At 42.8% G+C, this 20059-nt stretch overlaps 1 protein-coding gene across 2 annotated transcripts in view; it reads left to right on the plus strand.

The window, feature by feature from the left end:
- Ednra (endothelin receptor type A) overlaps positions 1–3757 on the plus strand; it is a 60280-nt gene extending 56523 nt beyond the window's left edge. For both annotated transcript variants that reach the window (XM_048450284.3, XM_048450283.3), the window contains exon 8: positions 1661–3757. In XM_048450284.3, coding sequence (XP_048306241.1) covers positions 1661–1801 — 141 coding nt within the window. In that variant the 3' untranslated portion in view covers positions 1802–3757. The remainder of the gene's footprint in view (positions 1–1660) is intronic.
- The last annotated feature ends 16302 nt before the right edge of the window (positions 3758–20059 follow it).

Genomic DNA, 20059 nt, shown 5'->3' on the forward strand with positions numbered 1-20059 from the left:
CAGACAAGCCAACATCTTTAGGAGCTCCAAGCCTATCACTGATGTAACACTTTCCAGTTCTGGACTAACTGTAGCATAGCCCTAATGTTTTCTGGGTTGTGTTATCTTGGACCAAGATGTTTGACTTTAGGTCACAATACGTATTATGCAGAACATAGTAGAGGTAAGGGGTACAGGCCCTGAAAGCAGTCAATCTTGCCTGACAGCACCACTCAGCATTTACTAATGGTCTCATCCATGTGTAATTGATGCCCCTCTAGCTCACTCAGTTACCTCACCTGAAAAATAGATGAGTTAAGTAACCATTCAGTAAGTACGACTCAGTGTGAATGCTTGATGGATGAATGGATAGGTAAGTAGGTAGGTAGGTAGGTAGGTAGACAGACAGACAGAAAGACAGATAGATAGATATAGATGTGTCTTAGTTAGGTTTCTATTGCTGTGAAGAGACACTATGACCACAGCAACTCTGATAAAGGAGACATTTACTTGTGGTGGTTCACTTACAATTCAGAGGTTCGGTCCATTATGGTGGGGAGTGTGGTGACATGGAGGCAGGAATAGTGCTGGAGAAATAGCCGAGTGTCCTACATCTTGCTGACAACAGGAAGTCAACTGACTCACTGGCTGTATTCTGAGTATATGATACCTCAAAGCCTGCCCCTACAGTGACTCACAAGGCCATACCCACTCCAACAAAGCCACACCTAATAGTGCCACTCCCTATGACATTTTAGAATTATGGGAGTCAATTACATGCAAACCACCACAAGATGATAGATAGGAAGATAACAGATAGATAGATAGATAGATAGATAGATAGATAGATAGATAGATAGATAGAAAGATAGATAGAAGACAGATGGATAGATGAATGGATGGATGGATGGACTGACAGACAAAAAGATAGATATACACACACAATAAGTACCCAGTATGAATAGTTGGCTATCACTTAACATAGAAGGCAAATAGTAACTGCTCTCACAGAACCCATGACCTAAACAAAGACAGACATATCGCTCAGAGGTTGGTACAAGCAGGCGAGAGTTGGTGATGGAGCTTTAGCTGCCATGACTTTGAGGTCTTCCAAAGACTACAAACCACAAAGTGCTGGGACTCACACAGGTTGGCTCACATACGGGTCCCAACTTGTGTATTTATATATTAATTATAGGACAAGGGAAATTTCCTGTTAAAATTCCTCAGACACTAAACACATTCCCAAGGGAAAGAGTCCAGTCTGGAGAGCCCTGCCTTGCGATTTCCCTTCTGCCCTTCTCCTCGGACCCCACCCTCATCTTTCATAAAGAGGTGTCAATAGCCTTACAGCAGGGCTGTCAGGAGGGTCAGCGGAGGTACTGACAGATGCCAGCACCACATAAGGAACACACTTTGATGAAAGCGGGTCACCAGGCCCTTTCCCAGCTGATCTCCTCATGCCTTGGAAGAGCCTCGTCTCCAACCAGCACGGCCATCCCTCTTCCTAACTGTGAAGAACAATTAAAACGAAAAGCAAGCAACTCATAATCTCTACCTTGACAAGCTCCAGCTGTCCTCAGTTGTCCATGGGCATTGAGCCCCCACTTCATGTGTGGCTAGGAATGGGCAGGCGGGCTGACACAGTCACTCACACACCCTCTCTCTTTCCCACCCCCAGTCATGTCTCTGCTGCTGCTGTCACCAGTCCAAAAGCCTCATGACCTCGGTCCCCATGAACGGAACAAGCATCCAGTGGAAGAATCACGACCAGAACAACCACAACACAGAAAGGAGCAGCCACAAGGACAGCATCAACTAGATGAACTAGCCCTCTGCAGATTCACCAATCACTATGTCTTCAAGTCCTGGCGGGGGAAATGGATACATAGCCGCAGGCCTCCCTAAAGCTCCCAAATTCATTCCCCCGGTCCTTCTCTAATCCAACCCAAGAAAAGAAAAGCTCTCCTGCCCTCCCAACAGCATGTGGTAGAACGGCTTCCAACCATAGTCAATGGGTCTGTCCTAAGATTTGCGTATTTTGCATGTCATATCCAACACTTGAAAATTATGAGAGCCGAGGGAGAAAGGAGATCACTCAAGGAACCCATACAATATCTGCCATCTTTGCAGGAACACAGAGTTTGAAAATTCAACCAGCTTTCAGGCAGTTCTATGGGGCAGCTAGTGAGAACACTCAGCAGAAGACCCTAGAGCAGTGGTTCTCAACCTTCCTAATGCTGCAACCCTATAAGACAGCTCCTCAGATTGTGGTGACCTCCAACCATAAATCGGTTTTGTTTGTATTTCATAACTGTAATTTTGCTACTGTTATGAATCAGAATGTAAATATTTGATATTTCTTATGATCTTGGGTGACCCCTCTGAAGGGACCATTTGACCTCCAAAAAGGTCTGACCCACAGGTTGAGAACCATGATCTAGCGGTTCTACTGGGTTTAGTGGCACATGCCTGTAATCATAGAACTGAAGAAGTGAGGCAAAGGCAATCAGGAGTTTGAGGTTAGTCACATCATCATGGTTCATAAAAGCCTGGGCTATATAATATTCTGTGTCAGAAATGCAGGTTTTAAAAAAACATTTAGAGATAATGACAAGATTTTTTTCTTTAGCCAGAAGTACTGTGAGGCTAAAGTACTTTGGAGATGTCGTTCAGTATTAGTGTTTTATATCTGCATGGACCCTGGAAATGATTGCCCCATCTTATTTACACACACTTAGAAGAAGATAAGGATGAGGGGATGGCATCGGTGAGCAATGGGGATATCTCTGTGTCGCTGTTTACTTGTAAACGTGACTTCTAAAGCTGCCACAAATGCAGCCGGAGCCTGAGACCACCGGAGCAGTGGAGTAGCTGCTAAACAAAGAATTTTTAAGACCTTGTATTTTCTTTTCTGTTTTCTTTTTTTAATGATGTTTTTATTAGAGCATATTTGGATTTGGTTTTGTTTAAATTTTGAGACAGGACTTCACTAAGTACATCAAGCTAGTCCCTGAACTCACAGATACCCACCTGTTGCTGCCTCCCAAGTGCTGGAATTAATGGCGTGTGCCATTACATCTGGCATGAGCTTATTTTGTGTTAAATTGAAAATAATAACACTTGGGAGCTGGGCAAGATGGCACATGTGACAAGCCTAAGGCTCTTAACACATGGGAGGCTGAGGCAGGAGGACTATGAGTCTCCTACTCCCACTCACAGTGGGAGGGATTCCACCTCAAAATAATAGCTATTAATAATGATACTGAGATCTTCCAGTTCAAGTTCTCATAACCCATCTTTGATTTTGATGTGAAAGCATGTCCTAAAGCTAAAGTGAATCCCTGGAGTGTGCCTGAGATGCCCAGTGCCATGCCAGAAGCACACCTAGGAGGAAAATGCTGAGTGGTTTTTGAGGACCTGAAAATCTCTTAAGTTCTGCGGTAGCAGCATGTATATGATGTGTGCTCAGTTTCTTCCACAGCGATGACTGGCTGCAAGGCTTTCCTGCTCATTCCTTTTTCCAGACAGGGAACAATGTCATAGTGGCCAAAGGAGCTGATCGTGTCGAGTGAAATGTATTATACCTGCGTGAGCCTTTAACTCTTCGTTCCTCTGATATAAACTTCAATCTCTGTCCTGTCCCCAGATTCCCAGCGGTCACCATTTCAAAGGGCCCACAGTAATTCTACTGGGCATTTTCCCAGATGTTTACAGACTGTGAGAATGACAAATATCTTTTATTCTGTATGTATATAAATATATAAATGATTGTAAATTTCTTGTAGACAAATTTTCTGTGATAGTCTCTATGGAATGTCTGTGAGTATGAGCGCGTGTGTGTGTGTGTGTGTGGTGTTTAAGTACGTATGGATTTAATATAATCTTAGGATGCCTTGTGTTTGGACCAAAGCACATGACTGGGAGTGGATTCTAGCTGACTGTTCATTATATAACCCACATATAACACATAATGTTCTTATGGGTCAGCTTTTGCCCATAAGAACCTCAAGTGTTCCATACTTGTGACTCGGTCACCATTACAGATGGTGGATGGCATCATACAAGGGAATGAGTGATTGGCTAGCAGTTGGAGATTTTGTTAGGTTAGATGGCTTGAAAAAGCAGTATTTGGGGCTATAGAGTTGTCCATGCCGGAGCAAAGTGTTTTGTAGTTCTAAGTATTATAATTCTCTCTTTATTTCCTTGAGTGTCTTTTTGTTTGGGGTGTGTGTGTGTGTGTGTGTGTGTGTGTGTGTGTGTGTGTGGTTACTTTTTGTACTGGGAATTAAGCCCATGACCTCACATATGACCTCACATATGCTAGGCAAGAGTTCTACCAGTGAGCTACATCCCCAGCCCAGAATTACTTTGTTATAATCCTCAACTGTGGTACAACTGAAAGGCTGCCTGGAGTTTCTGCCATACGCTTGGTTTATAGATAGATTGTTGGTGGAAAACTAGCTATGTTGGCTTGTGTCGTATTTTATTACAGTCACCACATCAGGTTGTTTGAACTGCAGGGCTGAGACATACTGCCCCTCTGTGTGGTAGTAGCCAAGTCCCATTGCACCACCGGAGTGTCACACACCTGTACATGCCTATAATTAGATATAGATGCACACAGTTTTGTTTATTAGACCATTGTCTTTTTAAAGATGCTTTTTTACATATAAAATACATTTTTTAAATCCAGAACATCTTAGATATGAATACACAGGCTTCGGTGTGCATTTTGTTCTTGGACTGATAACTTTGGTTCACACATACAAACGGTTCTATTTTCTACCTTTATCATATTTCCAACAAATTACTTTGTAGAAATGAGCCAGAAGCTAAGGGCCTGGGTTGGTAGTGTCCCTTAAACAGAAAATAAAGGTTTACAAAAACATTGCAAGTGTCCTTCTCTCTCTTCTTTTTATCTCTTTCCCTTAGGACAGGGTTTCTCTGTGCAGCCCTGACCAGCACAGGTGTGTCTTCTCACTTAGATAGATCTTCCCAGGAGTGCCTGTTGTAGGAAGTCTTGAGATTTCACCTTAGTAGCAGTCAGGCAAGCAATCTCACTTTTGAACAGATCCTCTGTCTAGTCTCCTTCACCCTGCCCTGTTGTGCCACACAGTTAACTCTCCCATCCATCCCTTATCTTTCTAGTCAAATCGTACTGCTTGATATTGGTTATCCAGCAGTGAACAAAACAGACAGTCCCAGATCTGATGGAACTTGCGATCGAGAGGAATTAAGAGCCAATAAACAATATGCTGTTTTACTACCAAAGGAAAACACACACCCATGGCAACTGTTTGTTTGACATCGCCAATTAGATGGCTAATAGACCATAATATATACAGAATGAACCTGACATCTCCCAAACTGTGCTAGCAAAACATTCTTCTGTTCAGTTAAATACAGTCCCATCTTTGGGCGATTTAAGGCAAACATTTGAAGCCACTTCTCATTCTTTTCTCTTACACCTTACACCAACATCTCAGTGAGTCCAGAAGCCCCCTTGGTAGACTGTGCCTAGGACTGTGCCACCTTTCTGCCCACCTCTGCCTCCTACTGTGTCGTCCATGTCACCTGTGGCCGGTGTAACTGCAGCAGGTTCTCATCCTGTCTGCTTGTTCCCTGCTTTGCACACACCCACACCCGTGGGAGGTCACACTCCATCCACACTGAGACCAGGTAAAGCCAGGCTGGTCGGCGTACTTGTGGGGTCTGGGGCCTAAGAAAGCACTGGGTAAGAGAGAGTCGTGTCCCACAGTGATGGGACAGAAAGCTCATGAGCCTGGAGCTGGCACCCGTGATTTGGGCATGATGAAAGGAATCAATCTATCCAAGACACAAAGATGGCAAAGAGTGTTGAGGTCGCCATTTCGGGGTTTTCTTGATGCTTCCCATGGGTTGTGGGAACAAAGCAGCTCCTTTACCTTTTGTCCTGTTCTGGTTAGATCCGTTTTCCATTGCTTAGAAGAACACATTATAAGACTAGCTTGCCTAAATTATCTTGATTCATCTTTTTGCATTTGGGATTGGTTTGTTTGTTTTAGAGCAGGTTAAAGTGTGCAAGAAAAGTAAACCAGAATTGAGTTGTTTCTACACGCTCCCTTTCCTCCCCTCCAATCTCAGTGTCTCCCATTACTCTTTGGCTCAGTGCAGAACACTTGGTGCAGGGACTGGACCAAAGCTGGCATGGCTTGATTACTGAAGTTTAGACTTTACATTGGGGCTCATCCCCTATGCTCTACATCTTGTGGGTTTTAGCAGGTGAATAATGTCACATAACCTCCAATACAGTCACTCTCTTCTCTTCCCTCCTCTCTCGGCCTACCTCTGTCTCTCAGACCCCTTGGCTTATCTTTTCACTCAATACAAATACAGATGTGCTACTAGTTTTAAGTCAGTTTCCACAAGCCAGAGTCCTTTGAGAGGAGTGAATTAGAGTTGAGAAAATGTTTCTGTAAGATCAGGCTGTAGACACAAAATAGTGATGGACGGGAGAGGGTCCAACCCGTTGTGAGTGGAACCATCCATTGGCTGGTGGTCCTGGGTTCTATAAAGAAAGCAGGCTGAACAATCCATGAAGAGAAGTAAGCACCCCTCCATGGCCTCTGCATCAGGTCCTGCCTCCAGGTTCCTGCGCTGCTTGAGTTCCTGTCCTGGCAATTATGACACGGAAGTGGAAACCAAATAAACCCTTTCCTCCCCAAGTTACTTTGGACCACGGTGTTTCATTGCAGCAATAGTAACTCCAAGACAGTGAACGCCCCCACTGTTACATGGCATTAACTGCCAGAAGCATGCCATGACATGAGAAATAAATAAACGCAATGGAATATTTGGTGGGGACTCGCCAGACAAAGGAACTAAGGGCTCAGGAGTCAGAATTCTTTTGGTGTCAGGTAGTCAGCATGAGTGCAGACATTGTGAGCCCTACTCAAGTCTGTGGAAATAAGACAGGAGTCTAGTATCATAATGAGAAACAGCAGCGTTACCTCTGCCTTGTGTTAAGTCAGTATTACTTCCCATTCAAAAAGGTTCACCTACCCAGGGACTGGAGGTCTTGCTCAGGGTTTATGTATCTACCTACTGTGCAGTAGGATTGAGTTTCCATGCAGGACTAACTTTCCATCCCCAGCACTGCAACTATAAATAATAAACAAACAAATCCATAAATCTATCCAACAAATCTTAAAGGACTAACATAATGAGCTAAGCGGACATGGGTCCAGATAGCCAAGCTAAGCAAGCATGTAGACTACCCTGCTCCCTGTGTTCTTCTTCCCAGTGCTGCTAGCCCCTGGCGCAGTATGCAGGTGGTGCTCTGTGCCTGAACTGAGGGGAACACTCTGCGAAGTTCAAGGCATTTCCAGTCTAGTGATTCTGAGTTCCTGTGCTGGTCAGAACTAGTGCTGTTCCATCTCCACCGCTTTTACTTGACACTTGAAACAGGCAAAGTTACATCAGAACACACATCTATCACACATGCACTGATTGGTTATGAAGTGCTAGTGAGGTCTTCCTATTTTGATAGTCCCCAGTGGTTTTTAAATAATCCTCCATTTGCTAGTGTTTCTGTCATTCTTTTTCGCTGAGTAGTAACAAAGATGACCCAGTGTCTATATTTGGCCAGCATTGTGCTCTGTGCCTTTTTATTTCTATAATAAAACTGAGAAAAGCCTCAGCTCTGAGAATCAGAAAATAATAAAGGATCTAGAATGCTTGCCTGTGCAAGGCTGGTCTTCCATAAGGCAGCAGACTAGCAACTTCCTCTGTCTCCCCTCCTCTCCTAAGCTTTGGCATCAGGATGATTCAGTAGAATCTATCAAATGTGTTTGTTCCTGGGAGAAATTAAATCAGGAGCTCCCATGCCAACTCAAAATAGAATCATAGGAGTCATGGAACCTCCCTGGAGCAAAAAAGAGAATTCCAAAGATTTTTCCTTTTTAGTTCAAAACTACCGTCCCCTTATCTGGTCAATGATCAATGCTCACTTCAATGTGATTCTGTGATGGCAGATACAAGTATGTGTTTGGTGTTGTGTAATAGATTTGTCCCAGATGGAAGTTAACCTTGCCCAGACTATGCACTACCCCACTGTCAGCCAAGTCACCGGCACAGCCCTGACTCACTCCATTTACACATTTTTTCCCAGAACACAGCCACTTCTCCATCAACTGTAGCTCTCTCCTCGTCCTTAAGCTTAACTAGTAAGTCCAAAGATGGAAAATCTATCAGCACACATGTGTGTGCATGCTTGTGTGTGTGTACATGTGCATATATGCATGTGTGTATGTGTGCGCATTTTGTGTGTGTGTGTGTGTGTGTGTGTATGTGTGTGCAAGAGAAGGCTTGGTGTATTCAATAGACTGTAAATCAACAAGAGGAGAACAAACCAGGCTTGTAAGCAGTTGTGGGAGACCCCAGAAAGACAGTTCAAGAGAAAAGCATCTTGTGTTTCTGAGACAGAAGAACCAAGGTTGGCAAAAGGAAGAGACCCTATGTGGAGACAAAAAAAGAAAAAGAAAAAAGAAAAGACAACTGATATATCAAGGTCTCCAGGAAGTGAGAGCAGGACACAACAGCCACACTCCAAAAGGGTGATCCTCTTCCTTTTTAGGATAAAATATGCTGGAACATTGAAAAGGTAACCAAAAGTCACCTGCATGAACGCTGACTTTGCCTGAACCAATCTCTGGCTGGGGGTGGGGGTGACAGGTTGGAGGGAGCTAATCTACAACTGGGATCAGAACGAATCTTAGAGACTGTCTCTGCTGTCCATTGGTGCCCTGGTCTATAACGTATAATGTGACCAGGAAGTGTGTGTGCCTGCATGTGCAAGCATTATAGGTTTTTATATGAGTTTTGATATCCCTCAATCTCCGCTTCAGCTTCACACATGCCAGGCAAGCACTTGAGCACCAAGCTACAGACACAACTGAAATTTTCTCATCAACTGTTACAAAAACTGTAAGAGAATTCGATTACACATGTGTATTTTCTTGCAGAACTGAGAGGGATGATGAACATCCAGTTGCTAAAGATCTATCTGTACAATGATGCCTTAGTACTCCACGGCAGTCCACACGGATGCTCTTTCTCAGTATCCTGAGTCCATCTGCGATGGTGATGTCCGAGATGAAGCCCAGAAGCAGTCTAGCTTCCTATGTCTATCCTTGGAGAATCTGTCATGTCGTAGACTGTTTTCTAACCACCCCTCCCTCCCTAGGCAGCACATTCCCCAGTATGCTTCAGTCTGGTGTTCATTAGGCAGGAAAGATCCTGGAGTTCCAACTCTCTCTACACTGTCTCTGTTTCTCAGATTCCATAACATTTGTAGATATCCAGTAAGTCCGTTATACACTGCAAAGTTCTTTAGAACCTGCTAGGCTGTACAGTTGCATGTGTCTACAAGCTGCTTGGCATCCAAGGGATATTTTCAACCAAACCGCAGAGGTCTCAAAGGAGCTCCATCTACTGGACTAAAATGACGTTTTAAGTTCCGACCATCACCCATCATCCCCACAGACTAGCTCAGTACTGCAGGAAGGGTTTTGTGGTTATACTTATGGAATCTCAACCAGGAATTATAATATATGATATACAATTTACAAGATCTTGCCTCTGTTATTATACAGGACACAACAAGAAAAAAGAGTGGTCAGTTTAATTGTTACCTCCCCAGGGGAAACGTCCAGTCACAGGAAGGCTTTTTTTCTTGCTCACCTAATAATGGGGTCTGTATCATTTGTCTCCCCTAATTACGCAAAAGACATGGTTGCTTTATGGTTTATAGTTGGGGACAGTTTATTATACTATTCCCACTGCCTCATGTAATTCTGGGTGGCACAAAGTGTGCGCTCAATGTGTAGACATTAATGATTTTAAATCAAGGAGACACAATATAGGACCTGAGTAGGAGTCTACCTCAGCAATCCTCAAGTCTGCCTTTAATCCAGGTTAAATCTTCCTTATCTGAAAGGCTTGAGCCAAAAATATGTCAGATTTTTGGAGTTTCCATGGGCTGTGCATATTTGCATAAAATTTAGTTGAACTTCCATAATTTAAATTTCTGAATCCTCAAATACTTCAAAATCTGAGACATTTTGAACATCTTACAACACTGGAAGTTTTTGGTTCTCAGATTTTCTGATTAAAGAGACTCAGCCTGTATCGGGATAAGTAATTCGGTAAAGAGGGCAAGAAATAAATGGCAGTAAAGAGGTTTTGATTTTTACCCTGGCCTTTATTTAAAGGCCTTTCTTATTGATTTGATACTGTTCTTATGAATGAATGTTGGAAGGAGCCACTGTTTGTTGGTTCCCAGATACCCTGCTAGCTTAGACCCTAAATAATTACACAGAAACTGTATTAATTAAATCACTGCTTGGCCCATTATCTCTAGCTTATTATTGGCTAGCTCTTGAAAATTAATTTAACCCATTTCTATTATTCTGTATATCACCACAAAGTTGTGGACTACCAGCAAAGTTTCAGCACATCTGTCTCCGGCTGCAGCTCCATGGCTTCTCTCTGACTCCACCTTTCTTTCTTCCAGCATACAGTCTAGCTTTCGCTGTCTAATTCCATTCTTTCCTGTCATAGGTTCAAAGCAGTTCTTTATTCATTAACCAATAAAAGCAACACATAGTCAGAAAGACCTCCCACACCATTTCTCCTTTTCTGTTTAAACAAAATGGAAGGCTTTAACTTTAACATAGTAAAATTACTCATAACAAAACAGTTATCAAGCAAGAATTACAGTTACAATATTTATATCTACTTTATCTTTTATCATAACTAAGGAAAACTATAACTATAAATTCTTCAACTTCATCAAAGACTCCTGAAGGATATGATATTACCTAAGTAAACAGAAAGTACATTGTAAGCAACTTTCAAAACTCTAGAATTGACAGAGACATCTCACAGCCTGTAGAGTCACCCAAAATTCTTTTGTACCATTGGATCATCTATCTTCAGCTTATAAGCCCATAGTATCCAGCAAACTTTTCCATGAAGCAGGAAATTTCAAAGACAGTTCCACCTATATTGGCAGTTTGTCAGTCACTTTCTTCTGTGTTCTGCAGAATGTCTAGCAGACTCTTTCATGAAGCAGGAACCCCAAAGGACCATCTCACCTTTAGGCCAGTTCAGCAGTCATTTCTCTATGGGTTCTGCATGTTCAGTTAAGCAGTATAGGCAAGGGCAGTTTCTTGCCCAAATGGCTATCAAACTCCATAAGGAGCCTCTTTGATGCTCATCTTCCTCTCAGAGTAATTGGTGCTGTCAGGAAAAGATGTGTCTCATTATCATGAAAAGTCCTAAGTCATTAAAACATTTTAAATGTCATATTCTGTAGTCTTTGAAAGGTTTGAAGAATACTTACCTATCTGAAATACATCTCTGTACATCTAGAAAATCTAACTAATATAACTACAAGCTTGACTATTATAGATGACTCTCTATTTGCCTATATTTCTTAATTATACATTTCATTTTTAAATAAGCTGCACAATCACAATACTTTAATCAAGAGCAGAAATATACATATAACAAATTTGACCTAAAACTTATATCAACAAACCAAGATCCACACCAATGAAAAGTATCCATCTCTATAGCATATCCCCCTTTAAATGTAAAGAAACATTAACAAAAATGGGAGTGGTTTTTTTCCAAACTTCTTCCTGCTGTTTATTGGGTGAAGTGATTTTTTGAGGGGTATTCAAGACAACCTTTCAGGGGGGTCTTGTTCCATCAAACTGTATTAGTCTAGAAGCAATCCACAGGTTCTCATCCTCTGTGGAAACAAAAGAAGAACATTTGGTCAAAACAACATATCCATAGACCCAAATTCTGGATTTGTCTTTATTGCATATCTGCAATTCTTTGCTGTCCAGGAAGCTTTTTAAAAATGTTAAATATTCTTAAAACTTAAACAGTGCCATTACTAGGGTATATATGGTACTTCCTGCTTGCCCCACTCAGCCCAGCATGGCGGAGCTGCACACGCCTCTGAGCCTCAAACATCACCCTACTTCCAGGCACACAGCTAGTCCATGTTGCCACCAAACAAGCCGCAGCACGCTGCTCACAAACCCCATCCAAATGCTCAGTTTCCCAAAAGAGTCATAGTTCATGCTAGCCACACAGCCCCCATGGCCAGGAAGCTGCCATTTTTAAACCACACAGCTGCTACCACTGAATCAGTAAGACCTCTCTGAAAGGAGCTGCAGCATGGCACCAGCAAACAGCAAGAACCTGTATTAAACTCTGTATTTTTGTGTCTAGAATTCCTTTTCAAGCCCTCTCAGGTTTTAAGTGGATTTTAGTCAACCACATTGGTGCCAACTTGTTGGAAGGAGGCATTGCTTGTTGGTTCCCCAGATAGCTTAGACCAGAAATAATTACATAGAAACTGTATTAATTAAATTACCACTTGGCCCATTAGTTCTAACTTCTTATTGGCTAACTCTTGCAAATTAATTTAACCCATTTCTATTAATCTGTATATCATTGCGAGGTTGTGGCTTACCAGCAAAGTTTCAGCACATCTGTCTCTGGTGGTGGTTCCATGGTATCTCTCTGTCTCCGCCCTTTCTCTCCCAGCATACAGCCTAGCTTTCCCTGACTAGTTCTGTTCTTCCCTGCCATAGGCTCAAAGCAGTTCTTTATTCATTAGCCAACAAAAGTAGCACATAGACAGAAGGACCTCCCACACCAAAGGAAGAGTTTCTTTTCTACTAAATTATTGTTGTTTTGATTTGGGGTGGTTTTTTGCTTGTTTGTTTGTTTATTTGTTTGAGATAGGATTTCATACAGCCCAGACTGGCCTTGAACTCAGTAAGTAGCCAAGGATGATCTTGTATTTCTGATCCTTCTGTCTCCACCTATCCAACTCTGGGTTTATAGGCAAATGACACTATCACTTCATGCAGTGCTGAGGACAGAACTCTGACCTTAAAGCCCACAGAGCAAGCACTCCACCAACTGAGCACATCAGAGCCTAGTCATTAGAGAGTGGTTAGGAAAACTGTGAGCTTAACCCCAAATTTCAACAGAGTAGGTACCCAGTTATATACCCATAATGATCTATATTGTGGGCTTCAAAGAAGTAGTGAGGCTAGAGATGGAACTCTGGTATGGTACAATTATCTGTATTCTGTCAATTATATTTTAAATAAATACTGATTGGTCAGTAGCCAGGCAGGAAGTATAGGTGGGACAATCAGACAGGAAGTAGAAGTGGGTCAATGAGAACAGGAAAAGAAAAGCTTGGTCAACAATCCTGCCCCAGCCACAGAAGAAGCAAGATTTGACTGTCTCCCTGAAAAGGTACCAAGCAATGTGGCTAGCATAGACTAGAATAATGGGCTAATATAAGTTATAAGAGTTAATAAGAAGCCTGAGCTAATGGGCCAATCAGTTTAGAGTTAATGTAGATCTCTATGTGATTTCTTTGGGACTTAATGACTGTGGAAACCTGATGGAACAGAAACCCAACGACAGAACTCACTGATGGAGAGCTTACCTGGCATACTCAAGACTCTGAGTTCAATTCCCAGCCCTCCAATTCCTTTTTGTGCAACTTCAGGCTTTCACTACTTCTGGATTCTGCATGTTCCTTTAAATTTATTTATTTATTCATTGATGATCGTCCTTGGATAATTTCTTTTTGTGGATGCAAATTACCTTATTCCTTTATTCTAAAAGTCATGTTAAAAGTCTCCTCCCCAGATCCCCACACAAGAGTGATCTTTTGTCTGGGTAATGAATTCTAGGGAGAAAACCATCTTTTCTTAGGCCAAGGTGTAGTTTAGTAATAGAGCACTTGCCTAAAATGCCCAGTGTTCAAAAATCCAGGGTGAAAGAGAGAGGGGGAAAGAAAGAAGGAAGGAAGGAAGGAAGGAAGGAAGGAAGGAAGGAAGGAAGGAAGGAAGGAAGGAAGGAAGCTTATTTGATGTGTTATCAGTACCTATAGTTGCTGGATTGGGGATGTGACCATTGCCTATAGCATAAGCATTAAATAAAAGCTGAGCCCAGAGGTGCAAGTCTGCCTTAGTGCAGCAGAGGACTCCTTGTAGCTCACTGGATGGCTAGTCCACCTGAAGGAATGGAAGAAGATACTTGACAATGATCGTTGGCCTGCTGGCCTTCACAAAAGTGCAGGCACCCAACCACACAACGGAGGGGGGGATGGAGAGAGAGAGAGAGAGAGAGAGAGAGAGAGAGAGAGAGAGAGGAGCCAATGTTGTAGGAAACATCTACTAATTATAAAGCTCTTACTGAAATAATCTATTGTTTTGCCCTCTGTGTAGACATTTTTCTTTGCTGCTTGACCTTGGAACTTCCAAGCTTTCTAAGATATTTCCCTCAGCTCACTCATTTGTTCACGCATGCACTCAACAAGAGTCAAGTTACAAATGCGTGCAAGCAATAGGGCTGTAAATAAAACAATCCAAATGCTCTGACCCATTTTGGTTTTGCTTTTTTTTATTTTATATGACTGGACCTCTATCATCTCTTTCCTTATGAAAACTCAATTATTTTTAATCTGGAAAAAGAAGTATTAACAGGTATCTATTTTCACTTTGACTTTGCTGAAGACAGTAAGATAATGATAAACGTCTCTCAATCTTCCCATGTGTTTTATTCAACTATAAATTCCGAAGGAAGGCCTAAGTTTTGGAGTTCTCCATCTGAACTTCCTTCCCATCAGCTTTTTTTAAAAATTCTTTCACCAAATGTCTTTTTTTTTTCTTTTCACACTCTGCCACCTCCTTCCCTATAGCAGCTTGGCTTTGTTTGGTAAATGCGAGTTTCCCTTACATCTCTCTGGGGATCATATTTACAATTTGTTTGTAGCTCTTCTTTTCCTGAAAAATGTTGTCTCCAGGACCGACTCCTACTCCACCTTTGCTCGTCCATGCATGTTGTTTGTTTTCCTCCCTATCCAGCAATCCACTCTCTGTTCACATCTCTCAGTATTGGGGGAGGTTATTTAGTACAGTTAGTTGAGACGCCTTCTCTTAGCTGTGATGATCTGTTTCTCATGAAGGCTGACCATAGATAAGTGGGCAAAGTTGTGTTTGGAGGCAATCAGGGTGAGTGAGGAGCCGAGGTCCCTTTCAGATGTCAAATTATGGGAAGTATTTTTGTGTCTTTTACCCCAAACACTTTCTTCTCTTTGGCCTGCTTTTCCTTTTGTGCTTTGTGTGGTATCTGAGATGTCTTCATAATTTCTCAGTCTTCATAAACGTTGGACTGCTTTCTTCTCAGGCATGAGTAATCTCTAGGAGCCTCATGCAAGCCGGCTGTTATTAACTGAAGCCTGTGGAGCAGTCAGCTCCAGCAACATCCCACCCCGGCCCTACAGAGTGTTCCCAGTTAGACCAGGTGTATAATTGGCAGGCACTGGCATCAAAGCAAAATGTCCTTTACAGTTTATTTTGCCTTTATTTATGTGTATGTCTTGTCACTTTTTAATTGGGATTTTACTTTAGTTTTCTGTTGTGCTCTTTGGTCTCCACAGACAGTCTGCTCACATGCTGCAGACTGTCCCTTCACCCTGCTGAATGGCTGTGTTGTGACACCCTCCCCGCAGTCCTGACAGTGAGCACTCTTAAGCCCCGAGACAGTTCATTTCTTCCTTCTGCTTCTCTCCCCAATAAAACACCATTAGCTTTCTGTCTTTTTTCTTTCTTTCTTTTTCTTTTCTTTTCATGTTTTCTTTTTGATTTTTATTTGGTCTTGTTTGGGGGTTTGGTCCTTTAATATAAAATTGTTATTAATTTTTGATAATTTTTAATTGCATAAAATATATTTTGATCATATTCAACCCCCTATCCTCCCCGTAACTCCTCCCAGACCCATCCCCACTCCCAGCCTCATCTCCTCTTATTTCTTCCCCCATAGTCCATCTGGTTTAATCTGTACGACCCATATAATCACAGGCATGGGACCACCCTGGAGTGTAGTAGACCTATGAGAAGCCACACCCTTTAAGAAAACTGAGCCTTCCTCCCCAAGAAGTGATGTAGGATTCCCCTCAGCATGCTGCAAATATCATTGGTTAATAAAGGAACTGCTTTGGGCCTATAGCAGAGCTATAGGGGAAAGAGCTAAGTGGGGAAAACTAAATTGAATTCTGGGAGAAAGGAGGCAGAGTCATAGAGAAGCCATGGAGCCCCCACTGGAGACAGATGCTGGACGAAACTTCAACAGGTAAACCACAGCCATGTGGCAATACACAGATTAATGGAAATGGGTTAAATTAAGATGTAAGAGTGAGCCATCAAGAAGCTAGAGCTCAGCCAGGTGGTGGTGGCACACACCTTTAAGCCCAGCACTCGGGAGGCAGAGGCAGGCGAATCTCTGTGTTTGAGGCCAACCTGGTCTACAAGAGTTAGTTCCAGAACTGGCTCCCAAGCACCACAGAGAAACCCTGTCTTGGAAAAAAAAAAGTAGTGTTTTAAATAATATAGTTTCTGTGAGATTATTTCAGGACTGAGCTGCCACTCAGTCTGAGCAGGGGAACCAACAAGCGGCCTCCCTACAACAAAGTCCTCAGCTGGGGAGGGATTTGTGAGCACCTCCCATCTCAGCTGGACTGTTGATGGGTTTGCCCCTATGCAGGCCTCATGCAGGCTCCCACAGCTGTGAGTCCGTGAGTCCAGGGATCTTCCCTGGTCCAGAAGACAGTTTTGCCCAGTCCTCTCTAACTGCTGGCTCTTATAATCTTTCCAGCACACTGTCCACAATGTCCTCTGAGCCTTGGGGAGGGGAAAGGATCTCCCACTGTGGCGGAGCACAGTGACGCCTTCACTGCACCTCTTGTGGGCTTCTGTAGTAACCACCCATCCACTGCACAAAGAATCTGCTCTGAAAGCCTCACTAATCTTTGGATGTAGAGATACAAATTAGGAAATAGGGTGATATTATATCCATTTAGCAAAATAATAACAGTAAGTTCACCCCTTGGCCCTACGAGCCCCTTAGTCGTAGATTCTTGGTCAGATTTACAGCATCTGGTCTGTTTCCTCCTATGAAGTAGGCCATAAGCCCAACCATAAATTAGTTGATTACCCCATAACATTCATGCCACTAATGCACACGTGGGCATATTTTGTCACTCTGGTTAGTACTGTAGCTCATGGGTTTACAACAAATACTGTTGAAGTATGAAGTCCGTAAGCTACCCCAGGAGCCTACATAGCACCTTCCTTCCAAAGCTGGCCAGCCAAGAGGAAGCTTCCTCCTAGTTAGTACCAACTTGATTTTTCCATGACCTGTGACCAAAATGTGTGGTGTCTTCAACAACAGGATCTCACTATCAAGTTCTAGCAGACAACCAAAAGCAATGGCAATACTGTAATGTTTTGGGGATCTCTAGGGCACTGCTGATCAGTAGTTCAAGGGGAGGTTTCTCATACCAGGCATGGGTTTGCATTTTTCAGACAGAATCTCTCTCTATAGCCTGGACTGGCTTAAGGTTCAGTAGCCCAGCCAAGACTCCAACCCCTGAGCCGTTGGAATGCAAGAATTGCAGGTATGTACTACCACCTCTGGCTACACCTTCTGTTTCCTTTACTTAATTCAGGAATTCTCTAGGCATTCTAGTCTAGTGGTAGGTTGTTTTGGCTTTGATTTTATTTTTATGATAAATGCTTAAATAATCAGTACATGCAGATATACAAATATACAGATAGGGAAGTTCTCAGAATGCCAGTATGTGGGCTCCTGTTGTTTCCAGGGGAGACCCAAGACTGGGGAAGGAGGGATGGAGGGAGGGAGGGAGGGAAGGAAGAAGGGAGGGAGGCACTGAGTGGCTCCTCAAGCAAAGGTACTCTTCCTCAAGCCTGAAGACCTCGCCTTGAGTTTGATGCCCTAAACCCACATAGAAAGAGAGGAGTGATTCCTACAAGTTGTCCTCTAATCTCCTCTTGTATGTCATAACTGTGTGCCCCCCCCCACACAAACACATGTGCACATGCACAAAACAAATAAGATGCCTTTTTGAAAAGAAAAGATCCTGCTTATTCAGGAAATTGGAGCTGTAGCCCGGGGTTCTGGGTCCCGGCTGAAGCTCTCTGGAGTTCCCTGGGTCATGTCTGAGGCAGCTGTATATAGAGAGCAGGCAAGTGTACACTGAGTGACTCGGGGAGCTTCTGCTTCCCAAATAAGTAGATAAACAGAAGACTTCAGTCTCCAGACTCATTAATCGGGTACCTTCTAGGAGCACTGAGCATATACACAGGGCCAGAGGAGAGCATTCAGTATAAATACTTCAACAATAACATGTTTTGAACTGTCCAAAGAGAAATAAATTAATTAAATGACATTTAAGGAAATAAATCACTTATCCCATAATACATATGACATTTTTTTTAGAGAGAGAGAGAGAGAGAGAGAGAGAGAGAGAGAGAGAGAGAGAGAGAGACTGATCCACCTGATGCGCTTTCGAGGTGCAAGCTTGTCAGCATGCCAAGGTCAGCGAGCCTGTAGATCAGCTGCGCTTTTCTGCTCAGATGCCTAAGAAAGCACTTTCATTTGTTGACTAAAATAGCTGAGTAGTTAACCGAGTACGTCTCATGTTTTAGAACAAACTGAGCTTGACACGGAACAGCACACAGTGCTGCTCAGCAGTGTTGAGCAACATCGTGAAAGGCAATCTGTGCCAGTCTTCGTGGGAGACTGTCCTGTGATGCTGCTTCTGACCCCTGTTGGACCACTGACCTTTGGAGAAGTCTATCAGGTAATAGTCTGCTGCTGTTACCTCTATTGTTGTTATTGTTTGGAAACAGGGCCCAACTATGTTGTCCCAAGCTGACTTGGAACTCTTTTTTTCTCAGTTTTTTGAGACAGGGTTGCTCTGTAGATTTAGAACCTGTCCTGGAACTAGCTCTTATAGACCAGGCTACCTCGAACTCACAGAGTACGCCTTCCTCTGCCTCTCGAGTGCTGGGATTAAAGGCTTGCACCACTACCGCACAGCTATGACTTGGAACTTTTTATGTAGCCCAGGCTAGTCTCAAATTTGTCATCTTCCTGCCTGAGCCTCCTGAGCGCTTGGATCACAGGTCTGTGTGCCACTATACCCAGCTTCTGTGAATAATCTTAAATACATTTTCAAATACACAGAATTATCTGAACACTAATAATACTTAAATATAGTTACCAAAATAATTTTTAAAATGAGCCTGTGACAAGACAAGATAAGACTTCTTAACTAAAACATCAAGACACTCAACTATCATCATTTCAAAGGAGTAATGGATATAGGTGATATTTGGAGACATCTGCCAGAAACAGACAAACATGTTTCTATATAGAGCTGAGAAGTTGATCTCACGGGAGTGGGGGTAGACTGGTGGTCCAGGAAGGCCGGGAAAGGAGGGTGGATTGGAATGGGTGATGGGCATAGGAGTGTGGCTGGATAGGAGAAATTTCTGCATGGAGCACAGTTGGGTGATTATGGTTACAACAACTAATTTTATATTTCAAAAGATAGTAGAGAGGTTTTTGAATATTCCTAACACAGAGAAATAATACATTGGGAAACTGGTACATAAGCTAATGTCCTGATCTGATTACTCATTGTGCATCTAACACATAGGATAACCAAATGACATACCGGTTCCACAGATGCATCAAATGAATACAGATCCATTAAAGATAAAAATAAAAACATGTATTTTACATGAGTCTGCATGTATGTGTATATTTGCATGTATGCAATCACTATGTGCATACAAGTGCATATGTGTGCATGGATAAGGCCCAATACTGATGCCAAAGTCTTGCCCCTTCCACCTTAGTCATTGAGCCAGGGTCTCCCAGAGGAACCAGAGCTCACAGATACTAGTGTGACTAACCAGTTTATCCCAGGGTCCCTTCTGCACCTTCCGAGTGTGGGAACTGCAAGCAGGCCATCGCCCTATGGCGCGTACACAAGTGCTGGGAACTCTTGTACAGCAATGTTTCCTACTGAACCATCTCTCCAGCCCTGTATTTAAAATGCGTTTGTGCATGTGTGTGCATGAGTGTGTGCGTGCATGTATGTGTGTGTGCGTGTGTGTGT

The sequence above is a fragment of the Myodes glareolus genome, chromosome 22 (genome assembly GCF_982192425.1).
Source record: "Myodes glareolus chromosome 22, mMyoGla1.1, whole genome shotgun sequence".
NCBI classification, from domain to species: domain Eukaryota; kingdom Metazoa; phylum Chordata; class Mammalia; order Rodentia; family Cricetidae; genus Myodes; species Myodes glareolus.